This window comes from Gopherus evgoodei, chromosome 2, assembly GCF_007399415.2.
Source record: "Gopherus evgoodei ecotype Sinaloan lineage chromosome 2, rGopEvg1_v1.p, whole genome shotgun sequence".
NCBI lineage: Eukaryota > Metazoa > Chordata > Testudines > Testudinidae > Gopherus > Gopherus evgoodei.
In genome coordinates, this window is record NC_044323.1 from 257,280,338 (window position 1) to 257,299,028 (window position 18,691).

General features: G+C 40.8%; 1 protein-coding gene across 12 annotated transcripts in view; it reads left to right on the forward strand.

The window, feature by feature from the left end:
* Positions 1-18,691, forward strand: part of VPS13B (vacuolar protein sorting 13 homolog B) — a 928,813-nt gene that overhangs the window by 102,957 nt on the left and 807,165 nt on the right. For all 12 annotated transcript variants that reach the window (XM_030553556.1, XM_030553553.1, XM_030553555.1 and 9 more), the window contains one exon: positions 8,221-8,395. In XM_030553556.1, the coding sequence (XP_030409416.1) occupies positions 8,221-8,395 (175 nt within the window). The remainder of the gene's footprint in view (positions 1-8,220; positions 8,396-18,691) is intronic.

The window sequence follows — 18,691 nt, forward strand, 5'->3', positions numbered from 1 at the left end:
AAAAAATAGTGGTCCAAGTCCAGTTCTTAAGAAGCAAGTGTCCAATATCACGCACACACACATCTGGTACTAAATGACATGTTTATTGATAGTCAAAGCATAGAAATCAACATTTGAATGGGCACAGAGGTTGAATTACCTTTTCACCTTTAAAGACTCTTCCTTCAGTTCATGTTGTAGGTATGTTGGATAGTATGGGGGAAGCTTTTTGCTACTACCTGCTCTGTAAATGGTATTTTGCACTTACATAGCACTATTGATCTGAAGATACCAAAACTCTTTACAGATACTTGCTATTTTTAAGTGCATATCTAGAAATGTATTCATGTAAAATGCTGCATGGTTTTTTTTTTTGCTTGTTTTGCACACGTGAATATCCAGTAGCATATGTGCAAAGCAGGCAATCTGCACCTCTCCTGATCATTAATTTAATTTTTACTGATACACTCTAGTGATTTTTCCTATCATATGTAGGTATCTTAGTACATAAAATACAACCTATTGTGCACTGGTCTTATATTTATACAGTACTTATGCACAGTGGGACCAGTTAATCCTGTGTTAATTTTTTTTGTAAATTCATTTATTTTGTGTGGTGTTTTTTGTTTTTTTTTGTTTTTTTTTTTTAAGAAATGCGTAAAAGCTGAGTCTTTACGGATATTAGGATCTTTTAAACTAAATGGTCAATGATTTTAAAGCTTACATGGACTGTCCTGATATTAATGATTTATCATATGATTGGCTGTGACATACGTATTAAGGTTTTTACCATTTGTGGTACTAGTAAAGTTGGTGCATATGTGCAATAATACTGCATGCTAAAAATCCTGTATTTTTTCACTTAAAATCAGCAAAGTTTTTCTTTTTAGTTTTGGAAAAATATTCAGTCACAGACTTGAGATCTTCTGTGCCAAGTTTTAACACGGAGCAAATTTTTATTGGCTGAATTATAAACCTCTGACAACAGATATTTATAGTGGAAACATTGACACGGTCTTCAGGATAGTGTCAAATGGTGCTGCTGTTTTAATAATGAATTCTTTACTTTATTTTACTTTATTACATAACATTTTTTTATGGGTCCTTGATTACCACAAAACACATGCCAGAGTACATGGAGCAAAGTTAGTGTAATTAAATTTATATTTATATGAAACCCACCTGTTTATCTCTGGTGGTGGTCAGTCATTCCCATCTTTTTACATATTTCAATTGTTCAAAGACTCATCTTACCGACTATTCATATTTTGTTGATTTTTTGGTGATATTGTCCCTAGTTATCAATTGTTTTTCATTTTCAGTGTGTGATTTACAGATAAAATATCTTCACTTTGTACATTGTCCTTAGAGATGTCAATAAAAGATTAGAACATTTGGTTTTATGTTGCTGGATAAATGTTGAAATCAATCGTCAGTTGTAAATGAAATAAGCCATATAGTAATGTTCAATGTCAATGTTCCTTTATACTATTCTAAAACTATTTTTATGCTGCTTGATTCCTATTCGTTTAAACACTGGGGCTGTAATTATTGATTCAGTAGAGAAATATTTGCTTCATATATCATTATTAATTTGCTGCATTCTGATTGCTATAAACAAGATGGGTGCATGCTCTAGTTGGAGAGCAGTTATAGAAAAAAGTACCTTTTAAAAATATATATACTATTTTAAATGTTAGGTTTCTGAGTGGATATAAGTGTTCTTTAAATGTGCTCTTGTAATTCATACTAATGAAGTCTGTGCCAGCCAATCAGATCACTGGATGGCTGGCATTCATTCATGAAAACTTTAAAAATGTTAAACTTCGCTGTAAGTGAAATGAATTTATAGCTTCAACCATTTCTTCTAGTAGATAAGTGTATGTATCTCCCAAATCGTCATTACTGCAGTTGTCACTAACTAGTTGACTGTCTTAGCAGAGAGGCTAGATAGAGAGTGGAAAGGTCTGGGCCTTATCTCAGTAACATTAACCCAAATCCATAGCCAGTTCCCCTGGAACAGGTAAGAGGAAGGATGTCAGTTTGCATTAATGCTTCATGTACTGTACTTGTTCTGTAGGTAAATAGAGGGTGCAGTCTTTAGGAATGTTTGTTTCATTTCATGAGTTACATTTACTTAAAAACAAAATTTTTTTTTTGTATACCTGGGGACTAGTGTATTCATAAATTATCTCTTTTTGGAAAAAAAAAAACAACAAAAAAAACTCACGAAGACATTGGACTTCCAGTCTATGATTCCTCCTTTATGGTTTCAATCCCACTGGCTTCTGTAAAATGACAGGAAACTTTTGAGATCCAACCCACTGATTCAGTCTGGGTTACCACTGGCAGCTCCGTCTTCTCCTGGCAGTGGACTGGATCTGACTGGTGCTCAAAATGGCTGCCAGTTTTGTACCCCTGACAGAACTCGCTACTTATTGGTCAGAAGTATCCAGCTTCTAATTAAGAGTGTATGTGTGTACATGCAGGACTGTCTGCCATTAATGAAGCCTTCCACATCAGCTTCAAAACCACTATTGAGCATGGTTAACGTCCTGCACTCCTTTTAGTGTGCTGAAATAACTACTTGTTTGCAGTCACACAAATCTCTATGCTGCCACTTTGACTAGGAAGGTTTCCAAATCAACTCAGAGTAAGTAAAAGCTGCAACTGTAATTAACACAATAAATATTTTGGCTCAACACTAGAAAAGAAGAAGAAAAATGAAAAGGAGGTTACGTGTGTGGATGGCAAAGTTTTCCTTATATTTTTCTACATTCTTGGATATCATCATGAGCATCTTGGACTACGTTTGTGATTTTATTTTCAGATGTCGGGTCAATAGCAATATGCAGAAGTGCATTTTGCCCTGTGTGATACTTGGAACTATTATCAAGACACTTTTCACATTTCATGAACTATGTATTGCATAAATGTCAATATTGATCCTTTTTATGCTATTTAGTAGATCTATGAGTTTAAATCTGGCTGGCAGAAAATATCTAGGATGGTATGTAATTCATTATAATAGCTGATTTTGTGCTACACTGAAGATTATAAAAGAATGTAGCCACTTTTTTTATCCAGCTTGGGATTTTGCCTTTCAGTTGTTTCTTCTTTAAGTGGTTCTGCATATTCCCCTTTATGTGCAATCTCCTAACTTGTCTACCCTTCCCCATAGCATCTTTGAATGTTCTCAGGGCAATGTTATATAAGGAGGTGTTGCATTCTCTACTGCCTGTTTTCCTTCCAACTGCTTCTGCCAATAGAAGTGAACTAATCTGGTCCTTCAGAGCTGGGTTTTTTAGATAATTGTTGTTGGTAGTTTGTAATGTTAGTTAAATTAGAGAGTTTTTAGTTATATTTAGTTTAATATAATTTTGGGTTTGGTTCTGTATGATGACAGAACCAAAGGCAAAAGAAAAGCAGATATAAGAGGTGTGCTTTATGCCTAACTATCTTCCCAGTGTCGGATGACATTGTTAGGTGCCTTAAGAGCCTTGGAGAAGGCCACTCTCCTTTTGGATGTTCTGTTTGTCAGATTTTTACACTCAGAGCTCATAAGAAATGGCAGAATAGACTGCAACTGTTCCTGTTTAAAGAAGCTCTTGCTGTTAAGTCGTCTGCCTCCAGGAGATCATCAGATCCAAAGACTAAGAGGCGTGTTTTGGCTCTAACTTCCTCGTTTACTAAGGCTAAGGTGCCTAAAAGATTCTGTCTTCATCGGTTCCAGATGAAGTTCAGAAATTGCTTCTAATAGATGCTGAAAGAGGTAGCCTAGGGTCTGTGGGGTCAAGAGTTGTATTCAAGATATTTGCTGGTGTGGAAAAAAGAGGGGGTTTCTGACCAGTTTTAGATTTGAGGAAGTTGAACAGGTTTGTTTGAAAGTTTCGTTTTTGAATGTGAATTATAGCCCACATAAATCCCTTACTTTCAATTATGGATTGGTTTACAACTTTGTTTGTAAAATGTGTACTTCCATATTTCTATCTGCAAAATCATCACAAGTACCTATGTTTTGTGGTGGCACAAGGATGTTTTCAGTACAAAGTCCTGCTTTTTGGCCTTTCTACAGTCCAAGAGTCTTTACAATGTTACTTTCTATATTAGCAATGCATCTTAAAAGGCAGGACACTTCTGTTTACCCATATTTAGACAGTTGACTGCTGAAGTCTCCTTCACACAAATATCTGCTAGGCTACATCCAGTTTACTATCTCCCTTCCTACGGATTTATGATTGCTTCTGAATATTAAAAAGTCAAATCTATACTCCACTTAGACCCTATAAAATGGATCTTCTATCCTGGACTCTGTAGTAGGAAGAGCTTTTCTCCCTAAGGAAAACATTGTGAAGATAGTGCAGTCGACTTTTGAGATACATCATTGTTGAACTCAGAATGTGATTTTTCTTTTTCGATCTTATGGCAGCAACTACTTACGTTACTCAATTTGCATATTTCAGAGTGAGGCAATGAAGCGCTGATTGGCTTAGTTTACAAGCTGGACAGCCTTCACATGTTAGTCACCATGCCTAAGAACATTTTAGATTCTTTGATGTAGTGGATAAACAGAACTAATGTTCTCGAGGGGATCCTGTTCAGTCCCTGTTGCTGTTGATCATGATAATATCTGATGCATCAAATGATGGGGAGCTCAACTGGAATCTTTCATAATTCAAGATGACTGGGTGTCCCAGGAATAGGATTTACACACAGATGTTTTAAGATTAAGGGCTATTGGTCTGGCTCTCAGGTCTTTTCTTCCTCATGAAAAGACGAAGGTTGTTCAGATAGTGACGGACAATACAGTGGCTATGCATTATGGCAACAAACAAGGAGGTGCCCACTCTTTTTCTGCTGTGTGTTAAGGCAGTCAATCTGTGGGATAGGGGCATTGTTTGTTATATCCATTCGGTGGTCCTATATCTAGCAGGGGAGAGCAGTGTATTGGCAGATTGGCTCAGCAGAGACAGTTTCAGATGCATGAGTGATCACTGAAAGATTAGGTGGTGCAAGAGATTTTCTCCAGCTGGAGTCTGTCCAACCAAATTCAACAAAATGTCTCTTCTGTTCAAGAGCATGAAAGAACAGTCAGTCCATCTTGCTCACTTTCTTTCTCTTTCCATTAATTCAGAAGGTGGTGAAGATGATCAGACAGGACAAGGCAAGAATGATCTTGATCTGGCTTGGCCGAAGCACCATGGACCTGCTCCAGCCGTCACAGAGAATCTGTGCACTTCTTCCTTTGTTTCCAAAGCTATTGTCACAGCAGCAAGGCAGGAGATTTCTTTCAGATCCAAAGTCTCTCCATCTGATGGCCTGGACTACAGGACTTTGATTAATCTAGAAATATCTTGTTCCATGTTGGTACAGAATGTGTTAATTCTAGAAAACAATCTATTAGGAAATGTTACTTGAAATAGGTTAGATTTGCTTCTTGGATGCAAGGCAAATCTGATTTACCAGTTTCAGTTTCTGTTCCCTATATATTAGAGTAATTGATATATTTAAAGTCTGAGGGGCTAATTCTTCTTTGAGTTCATTTAGTGGATCTTTCAGATTATCATGCTTTGATGATAGATAATTATTTGTACATGATACAGATAAAAGGTTTATGAAGGGGTTATCTAAGTATTATTGTTTCTGTGGAGATATGGTTCCACCATGGGATCTGAATTTGGTTTTATCTAGGCATATGAAGTCCCCTTCTGAACCTGTGGCAGAGTGTTTTTTTTTATTTATCTACTAAAACTCTGGTTGTTTTTGCTATAACATCACCAGAAGCATGAGCGAATTATATCTCTATTTCTCATAATGGCAAGATGGTTCTTAGGCTTGATCACAAAAATGGTATTTGAGTTTCACTTCAATCAGACAATTAATTTACCAGTGTTTTTTCCAAAGCCACGTGCTAATATAGGGGAATCAGCTTTACATACTTTAGATTTTAGGTGGTCTTTTTGGTTATTTGTTTCTTGTGCTAAGAGTCATATGGGTTACAGTGTAGTTGCCCAGACTATTTCCAGATGGGTTAAATAATGTATCTTTGAATATTGGAAGTTAGTAGCAGTCACTCTTCCTGCTGTTATGAGATGTCATATCACTAAGGCAGTTACAGAATCTTTTGCTTATTTTAAACGTGTTTCTGTGGGGGAAATCTGTAAACCTGCTTTTTGGAAGTCAGTCTGTACATCTACTAAATTTGCTTTGGATTTGGCTTCGAGAGTAGATGCTAGGTTTAGTAGAGCAGTGCTTCAATCATCATTTAATTAGAGCTCTGTTTCCTTCTGTGTTTTTCAGTACTGCTTGCCAAAGTACCCATAAGTGGGAATATGAAGAGCCACTTGAAGAAATGAAGGTTATTTACTTGTAACCAGAAAGGTTTTTTGAGGTGGCCCTGCATATTCACTCTTCCCATCTGTCTTCCTTATCTTTGTTAGAATCCTCTCTTGGTTTCTCTGGGCCGGTGGTAGCAGGAACTGAGATGGTAGAGGGTGCAGGGCCCCTTATATAGCCCCACTCTCAGAACATTTGAGGATGCTGAAGGGAAGGGCAGGAGGGGGCTCAAGTGTACTCTAACAGGGAATGTTTGGAGAAGGTTCTACTGCTGTATCAGTCAGTACATTACCCATAAGTGTGACTATGCAGAGTCATCTTGAAGAACTTCTGTTTTTATGGCATAATCACCAATTGATTAAAAAAAAATTTTTTTTTGAGTATCAGGAACAAATGGAGACTGATTTTGAATGATGCTGCTGAAGGGTTGCTGGAAGCCCTGAAACATAGACTTAAATTACCAACCTGGCTATGTTTTGATAACAATAGCAATTAAATGTCTCATTTGTGGGGTCATATACATCAGTGTTCTTTTCTTCTGCTTCAGCAAAGTTTCATGCTGTGGTATATTCAGTCATGAAGAACCCAAAGAAACTAGTTTTCAGTACTTTTATATGGGCATGACTTTTCCTTTCTTGCTATGTAACAATGTTTATATTTTACTTTTGAAAAATTGTCTATTTTCATTAGTGCAGTTGCTTCTTTTCTACCACTTCCTTCAGCCTTAGGCATGTTGACAGATAAATTCATAAACTTCTGATGCTTAGTTATCGTTAAACGCCAAGCATCCATTTGCAGTATTGATCAGCAACTTTCGATTTACAGAAGTTGAAATGAGAAACAGCCACCTACTGATTTCAACACTGTAAAGCAAGGGTAGCCAATTATTTTTTATCAAGGTCTCAAGGTGTAGTCAGGACCCAGACTCCAGAGGAAATATTTTTAAAAAACAGCAATAATGATAAATAAGATGATTTTGGGGTCCATTCAAAAATGTCTGGTGGTCCAGATTTGGCATGCTGTCCGCTTGTTGAGTACACCAGCTGTAAAGTCTGAAGACTGTTATAGATGAGCTAAACAGCTTTCCATAGGACACTTTCCAAAATTTTTCAGATTCTAGTAAATCAAGCCCCCTTCACAGTTCATATATCTACGCATTTTTTTCTTTTCCGCTTCCAGTGATTGTTAATTCCAACCACTGATCACACATCTCCCTTCAGTCACCTCTCTTCAGCCATTCTCTTATCTTCTCTGGACTTCTAGACGGTTTCCTTTTTTCCTAATAGATATAATCAGGCATAAAAGTATATAATTTGTTCTCATTTTGCTTTCACCTTTTTAGAATAACTAGTTGTCATTCACAGATTGAAATTAGGAACTTGATGTTTCTAGGATCAAACTTTCAAATATATGGACATATAATAGTTCAGAATACTTCCAAAAAAAAAAAACACAACCTCCCCAAAACCTTCCAAAACACAACAGACTTACATCTTTCTTAAGGGTGGTGTGTTTTCCTTATTATTGCGAGAGTTTTTACAGCCCTGGAATGCTGTGATCATTTTGTCCTATATAGCAAAATGTGTTCAATCAGTTTCAGACACCCCAAACTTTAGTTTAGAATGCTCTCCTTTATTATAACGCAAGTTGTTATAAAAATGTAAATTAAAATATTTTTCATGCAAATCTCTCTGCCATTAATACAATAAAATGTTGTTTTTATTTAGGTTCCAAAGTGTGAATATTTTTGACTTAAAGATATAATAATATTGTGATATTGTTTTTGAAGAGAAAAAAATAGAATGTTCCTATATATAGTATGCATCATATCTTACATTTTAAAACTTGATTTTAGTGAAGACAAAATTATATGATTTCTTTGTTTCTGTATTTTTTATACTGTAGATTCATACGTTAGTTGAAAGTTTGAAGCTTTCCATCACTGATCAGCAGCTCCCTATGTTTATACGCATAATGCAGCTTGGGATTGCTCTTTACTATGGAGAATTGGGAAACTTTAAAGAAGGAGAAAATGAAGACCTGGTTTGTCATACTAAAGATATACTGGGAAACATCTCAGGTACATATAACTATTATTTCTCAATCAAAAATAATATTTAAAAAAAATTGGGTTTTATTTTCTGATTTTTAAAAATGTGTGTGTTCAACACACACAATTACCGTGTCTTGACAATCTATAATCTGTTAGAGCTAATACACTGTGCTATGTAAGTATGTAATACTCTTAACATTATTTGTGTTATGTTGAGAAATCTATTTTGATGATCCTAGCTAAGCTGAGGTTGTTCTTTCTGGGCAAAACTTTGGATTTTGATGATCATCCAATGTATCAGGAGACTTGGGGTTGTTAGATAGTTTTTGATATTTTTTAATTTAATTAAAATATTGCTTTTTGATTTTGTTTTTGTGTTTTGACTTTGAAACTGTATTTTTTTAAATTGTGAATAGAAACGTCAACACTTGTTCTTGTTCAAATGGTTGCACATGTGAATTTCATTCTTGGTGTCTGTGTACCCAGTGTATAGCCATCAGAAACTTTTTCCATCAGCCATACTCAGTGGGTGGCTTGAGTGCCGTCTGCTGTTATGTGCCACTGTGTGCAGGTATAAAAGGCAGAGCTGCCCACAGCCCCTTTTTTTCTCTGACCTTCTGCAACGGTTGTTGGAACCCCCTTTCGTTGCTAAAACAGTTTTCTCTCAGCCTTTATGTACATAGTCTAGTTGTAGTTAGTTAGTTTTAGTGGTTAAAAAAAGTTAAGCTTTTACAGTTTTTCCTTTTTTCAAGTTTCTGTTGCCAACACCGTGTCATGTGTGGATCACTGGGCTTTAAATCATGTACTTCTTGCTCAAAACCTATGCCTGTGAGTGACCTATACACCATTTGTTACAAATGCCTGGGTGGGGCACATGTGAAGGGCCAGTACCAGATTTGCCAGGACTTCAAGCATAGGGTGAAGAGCGATAGGGAGGCTAGGCTGAAGTTCCAGGTAATGGAAGTGGAGCTGAGATGACCCTCAGAGCTGTCCTGATCTGTCTCTGTGCCAAGTGCTGCAGCTTCATTCAAAAGTTTGCCTCCAAGAGTGTCAGAGTTCCGGCACTGGTCACTGTCACCTGTGCCTAGAAAGAAGCATAAGTCTTCCAGAGAGGCTCTGATCAGAGGAAGATCTTCATCCCCCAAGTCTGCAAAGCAGAGGGAAAGGGAGTCAAGTAGAGGGCAACTGAGATCTAATCACCCCTCCTCCAAATCAGTGCCTAAAACTGCACAGTTAGCTGCAGTGCCAGAATGGGCATTGTCGAGTCCTCTGCCAGAAATGGCACTATTAACTTCAGCAGCACTGCATCAGTCAGATATGAACTTGGTGATGAGTACTCTGGAGGCATTTGCAGCAGTGAGGAGTTTACTTTGTTGGTGCTGGTATTGTTGACGGTACAAGAATCAGCTCCCATGGTACTGTTAAATCGCCCTGTGCCAACATCTGTGGTGCAGCACTCCGTCGTGCACCAGCTGCTTACTTTCTGGACAGTCTACCCATTTGTGCCATCTAAGAGGAAGCTGGCAATGATGGTGTCTCTAGCGTACGCTTGGTTCTTGGCACCAGTCACTGGAATCAACTTGGATTGACCCTCCGTGGTCTGCAGAAGGGGATTCTTCTTCATTGGTCTCCGAGGTGGGTTCATATATCTGTCAGTCTTGGAGCAGCACCCACTGCTCCCCACATAGATTCTTCCTCTCTGGGTACCCTGTTGAACCCAGAATGGGAGCTTCTGTGGGAACATGGTGAGGAGGTCATTGGGATCTGGTCCCTTATCAGTAGCCCTTTTGGAACCACTGGGATTTTCCCCCAACTTCTAGATCCCCCCCTCCTCATTCCTCCTCAGTGTCCTTGTCCAGGACGAGTGAGTCCTTGCACCAGGCTGCCCACCTGCAGTGTCTGGTTTTGGGCCCAATGCAGACAATCAGGAAGAGGTTCTGGAGGAGCCAGCCAAACATCTTGCAGCAGAAGTTCAACTACTTCTAGTCTTGGGTTCATCCTTGTCCTCTCCGGATGAGACGGTTTCCTTGGAGGCAACATCACCCCCTCCTGACAACTACGAGACTTATCAGGAATTGTTAGATGGGTGCTTCAGACTGGGGATTCAAGTCAGGGAGGTCAGAGAGTCCTCTCTTCGCCTGATTGATGTATTATCTATGTCATGTCCCTCTAGAGTGCACTGTCAATCAGTGAGTTGATTTTGGAGCCTATAAAGGCCCTATGGCAGACCTGATCTTCCTTGCCTCCTACCTCAAAGCATGTGGAGCACAAGTATTATTTGCCCTATGAAGGGTTTAGCTGTCTGTTTTCCCATCCTCCGTCAGGGTTGCTAGTGGTTGCAGCAGCTAACAAAGGGATCACTGGAGGCTTCAAGCTCCCACCCCCAAATCAAGAGGCAAAGAAATGTGACTTATTTGGTATTGGGGGTATTGTAGCTTAGAATTGCGAACCAATGAATTCTGCTGAAATGTTCTGATTTTAATTTGTGGGGCTCTATGGAGAATTTCAGATGTCTGCTCCCTGAGAATGATAGGCAGGTGTTCTCTTCCCTGGTGAACAAGGGCAGATTAGTAGTGAGAATTTGGCTGAAAGCTGGGCTGCATGTGGTAGACTTGGTAGCTAAGATTATGGATTCTGTGGTCTCCATGTGGAGGTCTTCATGGCTGCAGTCTTCTGGTCTACCCTATGAAATCCAGAATATTATTCAGGACTTGCCTTTTGAGGGTCTTTCTCTGTTCTCAGAGCAGACAGACATCAAGCTCCCTGGCCTTAAGGCCTCAAGGGCCACCTTGAAGTCCTTGGGTTTGTATGCCTCTACCCTAGTCAGAAAGCACTATCAGACTCCACAGACTCAGCATTGTCCTGCTTTTCCCCTTCATCAAGACCTGAATAAAAAATCCCTGGGTTATAGGAACAGACCTCCCACTCCTCCTTCTTCAGTTCTAGCTCCTGGTCCTCCTGGACACCTTCTAAACAGTCATTCTGGTGGGTCAGTCAAGAACTCCATACCTGTCTCCATATTTCCAGATCCTATCTCCTCAAAAATTTGCAAAGTCTTTCCCACTTCCTCAGTGCTTGGTCCAAAATTACTTCAGACCAGTGGATCTTAAACACTATGAAAGTGGGGTATACCCTCCAATTTGTTTCTACCCCTTCCTGCCTCCCTCCCTCCCACCTTTCCTCTTCAGGCCATTCTCATGAGGAGCTCCTGCTCCAGGAGCTGCAATCTGTCCTTAAGAGAGGGTAGAATAGAAGATGTTCCACAGTGTCACAGAGGGAAAGGGTTTCATTTCTGCTATTTCCTAATCCAGAAAGTGAAGAAAGCTTTCAGACCAATTTTAGCACTGCGTCAACCCAACAAATTCTTAAAAAAGATAAAAGAACAGGAGCACATGTCACCTTAAAGACTAACATTTATTTGAGCATAAGCTTTCGTGGGCTACATCCCACTTCATCGGACACATAGAGTGGAACATATAATGGGGAGATATATGCAGAGAACATGAAAAGGTGGGAGTTGCCCAACCAACTCTAAGAGGTTAATTAATTAAGATGAACTGTTGTTAGCAGGACAAAGTCGCAAAGTTCAGCCACCAGGTTAGCCGTGACATTATTGGGGATACTGTTCCTGAAGGCTTTTAGTCCATCTTTGTGTGGAATGTTGCTTTGCTACTTTGTCCTCACCCACAACTATTTTGCATTTGGGGACAATATATACCTTCAAGTCAGTGGCACTGCTATGGGTACCCGCATGGCCCCACAGTATGCCAACATTTTTATGGCTGACTTAGAACAACGCTTCCTTAGCTCTTGTCCCCTAATGCCCCTACTCTATTTGCGCTACATTGATGACATCTTCATCATCTGGACCCATGGAAAAGAAGCTCTTGAGGAATTCCACCATGATTTCTAGAATTTCCATCCCACCATCAACCTCAGCCTAGACCAATCCACACAAGCGGTCCATTTCCTTGACGCTACTGTGCTAATAAGCGATGGTCATACAAACACCACCCTATATCGGAAACCTGCTGACAGCTATACTTACCTACATGCCTCCAGCTTTCATCCAGGACATACCACATAATCCATTGTCTACAGCCAAGCTCTAAGATAAAACCACATTTGCTCCAATCCCTCAGACAGAGACAAACACCTGCAAGATTTCTATGAAGCATTCTTAGAACTACAATATCCACATGCTGAAGTGAAAAAATAGATTGACAGAGCCAGTAGAGTACCCAGAAGTCACCTACTACAAGACAGGCCCAACAAAGAAAGTTACCTTCAGCCCCCAACTAAAACCTCTCCAGCGCATCATCAAAGATCTACAACCTATCTTGAAAGATGATTCCTCACTCTCACAGATCTTGGGAGACGGACCTTTCCTCACTTGCAGACAGCTCCCCATCCTGAAACAAATACTCACCAGTAACCACACACCCCAGACCAAAAACACTAACCCAGGAACCTATCCTTGCAACAAAGCCCAATGCCCATCTATTCAAGTGACCCCATCATAGGACCTAATCACATCAGCCACACCATCAGGGACTCATTCACCTGCACATCTACCAATGTGATATATGCCATCATATTCCAGCAATGCCCCTCTGCCATGTACATTGGCCAAACTGGGCAGTCTCTAAGTAGAAGAATAAATGGACGCAAATCTGACATCAGGAATCATAACATTCAAAAACCAGTAGGAGAACACTTCAACCTCTCTGGCCATTCAGTAACAGATTTAAAGGTGGCAATTTTGCAGCAGAAAAACTTCAAAAACAGACTCCAACGAGAAACTGCTAAACTTGAATTGATATGCAAACTAGATACCATCAATTTAGGCTTCAATAGAGACTGGGAATGGCTGAGCCATTACACACATTGAATCTGTTTCCCCCATGTTGAGTATCTTGTCAAACTGTCTTAAATGGGCTATCTTGATTATCACTACAAAAGTTTTTTTTTTATCCTGCTGTTAACAGTTCATCTTATTTGATTAGCCTCTTAGAGTTGGTTGGGCAACTCCCACCTTTTCATGTTCTCTGTATGTATATAATCTCCTCACTATATGTCCCATTCTATGTGTCTGATGAAGTGGGCTGTAGCCCACGAAAGCTTATGCTCAAATAAATTTGTTAGTCTCTAAAGTGCCACAAGTACTCCTGTTCTTTTTGCGGATACAGACTAACACCACTGCTACTCTGAAACCTTAAAAAAGATAGTTTCGTATGTTGACCCTAGCTTCTGTTATCCTGTCACTTGAGACTGATATGCCACCACTAACTTTAAAAAATGCCTGCTTCCATGTAGTGATCAGTCAAGCTCATGGAAAGTATCTCATATTTTTGGCAAATCAAAATCATAACCAGTTCACCATATTAGCAGCTCCCAGAGTTTTTACAAAGGTTATGGCAATGATAGCTGCTTTCCTCAGAAGATTGGAAGTGGAAGTTTATCGCTCTCTGTATGACTGGCTTGTCAAAGGCCAATCCAGGGTGCAGATACTGTTAAGTGTATCTCTGATCCAGTCAGTGTTCAATGCTCTGGGACTTAGTGCAATGAAGTCTGTCCTCTCCCTGGTCCAAAGGATAGGGTTTATAGGAATAGTACTGGACTCGGCTCAGGCAAGAGCTTTTCTTCCAGACTTGAAGTTTCAGACAATTCAGTCAGTTGCTATAGATCTCAAAGCTTACTTGGTCACAACAATATGAAACTGTTGGGTGGGAGGGATAGCTTAGTGGTTTGAGCATTGGCCTGCTAAACCCAGGGTTGTGAGTTCAGTCCTTGAGGGGGCCACTTAAGGATCTGGGGCAAAATCAGTACTTGGTCCTGCTAGGGAAGGCAGGGGGCTGCACTTGACAACCTTTCAGGGTCCCTTCAAATTCTATGAGATAGGTATATTTCCATATATTATTGAGGCTGCTGGGGCAAATGGCCTTCTTCACAGATGTGGCCCAGTATACCAGACTGTGCCTTGGAATTCTACAGGGTTAACTGGCCTTGGTCTACTCACAGTGCTGTCACTATCTAGACTTGGTAGTGATTATGTCCTCTCATGCTCTCGCCTTGCTAGATTGGTGGACAGATCTGGCCAATATATGTGTGGGCATTCTCTTTGTCCCCCTGCAATTGATCCTTCTGCCCTTGGCTGAGTAGCCTTGGGTTCTCTACAGACTCAGAGTCTATGATCTGCAGAGGACTTAACTTTAACATCAGCATCAGTATCAGAGAGCTGAAAGCTGTCAGGTTGGGCTGCCAAGCTTTTCTGCAGCAGATCAAGTGAAAAACCCTGTTAGTTCTCATAGACAACACAGCAGCAATGTTCTACCTCAACAAATAGGGAGGAGCCTGCTCTTCTCCACTCTGTCAAGAGGCAAGTCTGCTTTGGGAGTTCTGCATTGCCAACTTGATAGATCTAGAACCTTTTTACTTATCAGGGTCCCAAACCATCAGGCAGACCGACTGAACAGATCATTTGAGTTACTATGATGGTCTCTTTGCACAGTTGTGGCCAGATACATCTTCCAATGGTGGAGGTCTCCCCAAATAAGCCTTTTTGCCACAAGGTTCAACAGAAAGTACCTTCAGTTATGTTATCTGTGAAGTGGTCTCCTGGGTTCCCTGACAGATGCATTCATACTACCGTGATCACACAGGCTCGTCTATGCTTTCCCACTAATTCATCTCATTCATAGGGTATTACTAAAGCTAAGATGGGACCAGGCCAGAATAATACTCATAGCCCCAGCATGGACTTGTCAACACTGGTATTAGATTCTTTTTGCACTTTCAGTGAAACCTCCTATTTCACTTCCATTGAACTTGAACTTAATCTCCCAAGATCATGGAAGTCTACTCTACCTGAGCCTGCATAGACTCATAGATTCTAGGGTCAGAAGGGACCAATGTGATCATCTAGTCTGACCCCCTGCACAAAGCAGGCCACAGAACCTTACCCATCCACTCCTATAACAAACCCCTAACCTATGTCTGAGTTACTGAAGTCTTCAAATTGTGGTTTGAAGACCTCAAGCTGAAGAGAATCCACCAGCAAGTGACCCATGCCCCACGCTGCAGAGGAAGGCGAAAAACCTCCAGGGCCTCTGCCAGTCTGCCCCGGAGGAAAATTCCTTCCTGACCCCAAATATGGCTATCAGCTAAACGCTGAGCATGTGGGCAAGACTCACCAGCCAGCACTCAAAAGAATTCTCTGCAGTAACTCAGATCCTATCCCATCCAACATCCCATCACCGACCACTGGGCATACTTATCTGCTGATAATCAAAGATCAATTGCCAAAATTAAGCTATCCCATTATACCATCCCTTCCATAAACTTATCAAGCTTAGTCTTAAAGCCAGATATATCTTTTGCCCCCACTACTCCCCTTGGAAGGCTGCAATCTTTTCATTTAACTGTATGGATGCTTCATGGCTAGATGTTAGGGAGCACTCTTGCTCAAAAGGGTGCTGAACAGTAGAAAGCCACCTTCCAGGGCTACTTACTTCTGTAAATGGAGATTTTTTTCCATCTGGTTGTGCCATTCTGGACTCTTGCTGTCCCACTCTTCAATTCAATGCATACTAAATTACTACTTATACCTGAAACTTCAAGGATTGGCTGATAGTTCTGTCAAGGTACATCTAGCAGCTATTTCAGCTTTCTATTCCAAGGTGGATAATTGGTCTATTTTTTCAAACCACATTTCAATAAGGTTTTTGAAAAGCCTAATCAAATTGTATCCTCAGGTACATGATCCTGTTCCCCTGTGGGATCTAAACTTAGTGTTGTGAAGGCTTATGGGGCTAACATTTGAGCCTTTATTCACTTGCTGTCTGCTACATCTGTCAGTGAAAGTGGCATTTTTATTGCCGTTACCTCTTCCAGAAAGGTGAGATAACTGTGTGCTGCATTAATGTCTGGGCTTCCCTATACTATCTTCTTTAAGGACAAAGTTTACGTGCACCCTCAGTCGATGTTTGTTGCGAAGGTAGTGTCCACTTTCCATTTCAACCAGCCTGCTTACATACCTGCATTCTTCCCAAAACTACATTCGAGCAGGGAAGAGGATGTTTGCACATGATGGACATCAGAAGAACTCTGGTGTTCTACCTTGACAGAACTAAGCAGTACTAAATCCTTTCAACTCTTCGTGGTGGTTGCAGACAGAATGAAAAAACCATCTGTCTCTTCTCAGAGAAATTCCTCTTGGATAAACTCATGTATACTCATGTACTATGACCTAGCTAATGTCACCCCACCAAGCAGAGTCACAACTCATTCGATGAGATCAGAATTTAACTGCAGCTTTTCTAGCACATATTACAATTCTGAATAGTTGTTGCAGTGTAACTGGTTCTCAGTCTGCACATTTGCTTCCCATTATGCCATTACTTAGGACTTGAGAGATGATGCTAGAGGTGGATGAGTTGTTCGCCAAACTTTATCCTATCTCCTGTTTCACAGCTTGTGGGTCACCAAGACTGTGAAGCACTCTAAACAGAAAAATGGTTATTAGCCTGTTTCATAACTGTTCTTCGCAAGGTGTTGCACACGTCTTTTCCACAACCTGCCTTTCTACCCTTCTGTACTGAAGTTCTGGCAAGAAGGAACTGAGTGAGTGCTGGGTGTGGCTCTACCCTTTTATATCTGCATGCAGTGGCGTGCGTCAGCAGAGGGCACTCAAATTGTCCAATGGGTATCATTCAGGGAAAAAGGTTCCTACGGCCATGCACTGGGTTCACATGCACAAACAACAAGAGCGAAACGAACATGTGCAACACATCTCAAAGAAAAAGTTATGGAATAGGTTAATAACCCTTTTTTTCTACTTAAGTGTTAAACTGCAAAGTATCTCCTAAATAAATGTTTTGCATGGTGTTTTCACTAGTGCTGTGTTTTGTTTTATTCTCTTTCTCCTTTTTCTGAGAGATGGTATATACCCTGTGTCTGATGTTTTATGATCCCTCACTTAATAATGGTTATTGTTTGTTGAAATAATAAATCAGCTGTGCAGCTTTAATGGTTTATTTTATCCTTCTGATAGTTATATCTTGCCTTGTATGTCAATATAAAATATCAAATAAGTAATTTTATATGTTAATAACTGGGTTTGAAAAAGCAGCAAAGAGTCCTGTGGCACCTTATAGACTAACAGACGTTTTGGAGCATGAGCTTTCGTGGGTGAATACTCACTTCATCGGATGCATGCAGTGAGTATTCGCCCACAAAAGCTCATGCTCCAAAACGTCTGTTAGTCTATACGGTGCCACAGGACTCTTTGCTGCTTTTACAGATCCAGACTAACATGGCTACCCCTCTGATACTTGGGTTTGAAAAGACTTTCAGAATTCAAAATGTCATGTCTGTCTTAATTAAAAACAATTAAGATACTGAGTATTCCACATGCTTATCAGAAAACTTTGTTTTGTAGTGGGGCATTGGGCAGAAGGAAGAGGGAGAGGAAGTATCATCTAAATTATCTAAATTTCTCATTTTTGATTTACATTTTTGGTGGAGGTGGGGAAATAATTTAGAGTTTTTGTTTTTATTTTCATCTTCTCAAGAAATAATCTGGCATAGGTCAGATGGGGTATTTTTGGGGGTCTGCTGAAAGGCGCCACCTGGGAGTGTCAAAGAGGGTCACCTCCCCAGATGCCTGGGCGGGAGGAGGGGCACATTCAGCTGGGAACTGCATCAGTGAAAGGAGCAGAACGTGGGGCCACTGCCCCCAGCCCTTCCACGCAGCTGCGTCTCCTGGGGTCTTCACAGCTGTGCTGGAGGACAGGGCTGGGGGCAGTACTGGTAAAGCCGTGCCGGAGGAGTTGCCAGCAACCTTCTGCTCCTTTCACCGCTGTGGTTCTTGGGAGAGGTATGTGGTTCAGTTCAGCACAGAACTGAAATGCAGGGCTCTGTTGGGAACCGCAGTGGCAAAAAGAGCAGAATGTGGGCCCAACACTCTCAGGAGCCAACACCCTGAGCTGTCAGCTCCTGTGGCGTGGCTGTACCTGTACTGCCCCCAGCCCTGTCCTCTGGCAGGGCTGTGCTGTCCTCAGGGGATGCAGTTATGTGGAAAAGCTGGGGGCAGTACAGCCGTACCAGAGGAGCTGCTGGCATGGGGTTGCCCTCCTTTCACCTGAAATCAGTATCTGGCGTAGCGGGAGGACAACATTTCCCCCACCACCACCCCGGTAACATGGGATGCGGAGGGGATGGGAAGAAGCACCGGGGCCTGGGCTGGGGGCTGGATGGGGAGGAGTCATGTGGGGGTGGGGTTAAGTGGGGAGGTCACGTGCCCCCTTTAGCTGGTGCCCATCT